General features: G+C 30.9%; 2 protein-coding genes across 2 annotated transcripts; both read right to left on the minus strand.

The window, feature by feature from the left end:
• On the minus strand, nt 1-1,542 carry LOC115706871 (pheromone-processing carboxypeptidase KEX1-like). Its single transcript, XM_030634629.2, has one exon. It carries the CDS (start codon nt 1,142-1,144, stop codon nt 602-604), a length of 543 nt encoding a protein of 180 aa, XP_030490489.2. The 5' UTR covers nt 1,145-1,542; the 3' UTR covers nt 1-601.
• Nucleotides 1,543-3,700: 2,158 nt separating this feature from the next.
• On the minus strand, nt 3,701-4,456 carry LOC115707288 (uncharacterized). Its single transcript, XM_030635200.2, has one exon. It carries the CDS (start codon nt 4,298-4,300, stop codon nt 3,914-3,916), a length of 387 nt encoding a protein of 128 aa, XP_030491060.1. The 5' UTR covers nt 4,301-4,456; the 3' UTR covers nt 3,701-3,913.
• Between the last annotated feature and the right edge of the window lie 366 nt (nt 4,457-4,822).

Consider the following 4,822-nt stretch of genomic DNA (forward strand, 5'->3'; position numbering starts at 1 on the left):
TATTTACTTCAACTACTCTACTAATTTCCTTATTATTAGAACTAAGTTTCTTTCAAAAAAAAAAAAAAATTCCTTATTATTATAATATAGATTGATTAATTATATAATCACGCTTCCTCCTCACACAACCCAAATTATTAATTGATAGATATATCTTATTCTTTTGTATTTGTACGGCTTATTATTATTGCTGTAAATTTTATGTCCCTATTTTTTACGTAGACGAGTCTTGCCTTTTCTAGTTCTTTCTACAAAACTCCCGTCACACATTAAATAAATAATAAATCATAATTAAACTTCTTAATTACATCAAAATCTTGAAATATGAGAACTATATGGAATTTGGTTTAAAACACAACTAAGAAATTGATTTAACATATTGGTACGTAATAAATGATGTTGATCATTGAAACATCCTCAAAAGCACTAATCTAAAAAGAAGTACTTCTGAAGAAGAAGTAGAAAAAGACACTAGCTATAATTAAATTCAAAAGACTTAAGAACACGTATACTGATCAATCTAGTGCATACATGCATGCAAAGATACAATATAAATAATTATTAGTAAAATTAAATTTGTAAATAACCTTATTATGAATAATTAAACGGCTATTAGTTGTTGCTGTTGTTGTTGCTGAGCTTCGACCCTGATTTCCTCCTTCATTTTCCTAATGAACTCTTCAATCTTTTTGTTGAGTTCATCAGTACTTATCAACTCTTCATCGTATTTACTCGCTTCTTGCTTACTCAAAATGTAGTCGCTGCCACCATCATCACCATTGTCGTTTTCATTCTCATCATCAAATAATGTAGTAGAAGTACTATTCATGATAAGACTCAGATCATCACCACCATCATTATTATCATCCTGATCAGCACATTTTTTCACTTGTTCAAGATCAGCTTCTTGTTGTTGAGCTTGTTCATCTTGATCTGTCGCTTCTTCCTCAAAAACGACATCATGATCAGCTGAATTAGACTCCAGTACTTGATGTTCTTCAACGACAACGGCTGTTGCTGCTGCTGCTGTTGCTGTTTTTGCTGAATTAATTGTGGTTTGGTCTAAACAAGAGGAGATGTAATCGCCTGATGAAACAGAGGTTTTGGCGAGAAAAACAAGGATTCCGTTACAAATAAGGAACATGTACTTTCTTTCAAGTGTGCGAGTGAACAATGAGAAAAGGAAAGTTGAGAAGTAGACACTGAATGAATGAGGGAAGAAAGAAACGCCATGGGAGTAACAATAGAAAAAAGACAAAATAGTGACTGATACAACAACCTGCAAAGTCCTTCTCAACAAATATTGGTACTTTTATAATTATTGTTAGACTTTGCAACAATTGAATAATGATCACCATAACCATATGACTGGAGCTTCTGGTATTCATGAATTTCATCCATTAATATTACTTATATTATTTCTTTTAATTGAAAGATAAAATAATAAAAGGCAAAAGCTAGCTAGGGAGAAGGAGAAGAATAAGCTTAACAGGGAATTATTGCTTTCGTTGATATGTGAAAATGAAATTTCTTGATTTTAGTTTCTTTTGAATATTGATGATCGATGTCTCTCCTTCTCTATTTATATTTTATATATAGGTACTAGCTAGTCCTACAAGTTGTCCTAACAGTTTCATAATTCCATGGGGTATACTTGCCAAATTACCAATGTTGACCTTTGTGATTGAATAAGTAATGGGCAAAAATGGAACTTTCAATTAATTATGGAGACAATTTAAGTACCTTTTTTTTTAGGGTAGACTATTTAGGTACTTGTAAAATCCCTTCATCACTGTTATATTTTATTTATTTATATAGATTTTGTCTTAAAAGATCAGATTCTTTTGAAGTTTCTAGTTGTCACCACTACCGTACGTGATAATGTGAGCCTTGTCACAGTGAGAAAATTGGTCTTTTTGTTCACCTCATTCACATGATAGAATAAATTAGATTAAGAATAATTCTTTGCTATATTAATAAAATAATTAAAGGGGTCCACAAGTAACCACCAAAACTAGTGAGTCAGGTCGAAAAAATATTAATTTATTTTTGCTCAATTAATATATAATTTATTTATTTGTCTGTCAACGGTGCAAGTACTCTATTTGTTCGAAACGAAAGTATATTTTATAAAAAATGAATAGTACGTCAAGTTTCATTGATTGATTTATGGATACAACGCTTGTTGGCCCAAGTTATTTCCTCTTCTAAGAATTGATAAAAGGAAAGAAACAAAATCAAGTCACAGTAGAGTACGTAAGGCAACTAAATTAAACATTAAAAATAATCAAAATGATTAAGTGAAGTTAGCTAGCGCATGATTCACATATATATCTACCCTAGAAATTTGAAAATATATATGTATTTTATGAGAAGTATAGCACAAGTAATTATTATGTTCAATGACTTATTAAGTATTTAACCCCCGAAACTTGATTCAGTATGAACTAATCATCATGTCAATTAGTACTTTATTTTTTCCTAAATAAAAACTAATACTTTATTATATTTGTATACATGGACAAATAATGTTTCTTTGCATATATATTGTGACGTAATATTATTATGAAGAAGGTTTGTTGTAAAAGTCATCTACGATCGAGCGATATATAGAAATAAAAGGAAACTAATCAAAGCTAAACAAAACAAACAATGTCTAAAATCGCGTAGTGTATTGTTAGGATTTATAATATCATATTATTATCATTTATTTTTTTTGAGAAAATATATGGGAATTTTGTTAGACATGAATTTTTCAATTTAAAGTTATATCTTTATGATTTTACAGCTTAAATCCTTACAAAAATAAATGATTTTACAGCTTTAATTTATCAATCATTATGAATTTGTCGACCCTATAATTTAAATATTACTAGTTTTTCTAACTAAATTAAATACAATGAATTATGTTTTTTTTAAAAAAAATAAAGAATCTTTCGCTCTAAGAATTTGTTAAAAATTCAAGATTATGCTAATTAATTATTATTTGTACATTGAAAACTAACAAACCTTGCAAAGTGGGAAAATATTTACGTACTAAAAAATGCAGAAAATGGAATAAACCCAATCTCAATATATATAACGTGATGAATTAACCAAAGAAGCATACTATCATTTATCAGACCTCTAACTATGGTTAGCCACAAATTTGACATCTCATATGCTTACGTATGTGTACTATATAATAATTTTCGGAAAAAAATAATGGTAATATATATTGTCAGAAATATATATATAGGTGTACATTTAAGTGCTCGTGAGTCGTGAGAGAAAGATTGCCAGAAGTTTCCAGAAAGTAACTCACCAACAAAAAGGTATTCATGATCTGCCACACGATTATACCACATCGGGAAAATACGATAATAACCCTGACAATAATAGTGATCGATTTGTCAATATATGGACAAATCTCATTTCTTGTTCATTACCCTGTAAAGAAAAATGCAACCTCGTAATTACAGCTAGTGGTTTCTAATGAATTAACTAATTTTGAAAATCCATAAGTGGAATTCAATAAGCAAAGCATGTATATTAATTCCCAGAAAAGCAATTCCACATAAGCTCTGACTGTTATACACTTTTTTCTTGTAATAACTATAGTCTATAGCTCAATGTCATGGCAGCCTTCTCCCCTTCAAAACTAAAGTAGTACAGCTACTACATTTTCTTCTATGCACAAAAGACAAGTGAAAAAGTACCATATACTAATACCACCAGAAAATTTCATAGACTGACTTTTTGAAATATTACAGGCTCGATCGCTCGCTAGGCGCTAGCTAGTACAATAAGGCTTCATACGATTGAACCAGAGAGAAATATATTTATATATATATATAGTAATAGCAATACACAAAACATGCGAATTTGTTTATTATATCTGGAAGTGGAACGAGACATGCAATATAGCATCAATCTAGTACTGATCAGGCCACAAAAATGCTCCTTTTGCATATTCCCTTTTCTCATAAAGAGTGCCCTTAAAATTAAGACCATATTCCATGAGAAGAGTGTCCAATCTCCACTCGTCCATTTTCTCATAGTCTGCCTTGGAATAACGAGGGTAATGAAGAGGCATTTGGAAACCAGAAGGGTAATTAGACGACAGCCCCTCCTTAGTAATAGAATTCACTTGTAAGCTCTTCACCTGATCATGATGATCCCCATTAACAATATTGGCTTGGTGATTAGGGTACCCCACTGCAGAGGCCATCTGATTAGACGGAGTACAGCTGTTTGTGTCCTTAGTAGTGTACCCCAAAACGTGGCACGCCGAGTGAACAACCCACCTCAAGGCTGCCATCTCTCTCTTCTCTCTTCTATCTCTCTATGGACAGAAAGAGACAATAAGATTTTGGAGCTAAAGAAAGAACCAAATATTTTAAGGTGTTTTTCTTGAAGCAAACTCTCAAAGACTAAACTCGTATTTATAGCTAAAATGTAGGACAGACTAATGAAACTGTATGACGAAATTAATTTGCTTCTTAATAAAATAATAACGCCAATCGAAAATACATAGCGTATATTAGAATTGAATAATAATTAAACAAAGAAACACAGATGTGTATTTTTGTATGGCTTTTTGTAGTGCCAGCATAGCATATACCGTATATGTAAATTGGCTATTCTTTCTTTATTGTGGTGATTAATTTGTCACTTTGTTTTCTTTAATTAATATATTTCCTAATAAATAATTGAAAGAGTTGCGTGTATGAGAATAGGAGGAGGAGGAGCCATTACTCATGTCGTCATAGTCAATAATGTTCAGTGACTTTCGGATCAAGATTTAAAAGAAATTAACTTATATGGCTTTTGCGTCTACATA

The sequence above is a fragment of the Cannabis sativa genome, chromosome 1 (assembly GCF_029168945.1).
Source record: "Cannabis sativa cultivar Pink pepper isolate KNU-18-1 chromosome 1, ASM2916894v1, whole genome shotgun sequence".
In the NCBI taxonomy this organism is placed as follows: domain Eukaryota; kingdom Viridiplantae; phylum Streptophyta; class Magnoliopsida; order Rosales; family Cannabaceae; genus Cannabis; species Cannabis sativa.

Coding starts and splice junctions, on each gene's coding strand:
- LOC115707288 (XM_030635200.2), bottom strand. CDS start 4,300: ATGGCAGCCTTGAGGTGGGTTGTTCACTCGGCGTGCCACGTTTTGGGG.
- LOC115706871 (XM_030634629.2), bottom strand. CDS start 1,144: ATGTTCCTTATTTGTAACGGAATCCTTGTTTTTCTCGCCAAAACCTCT.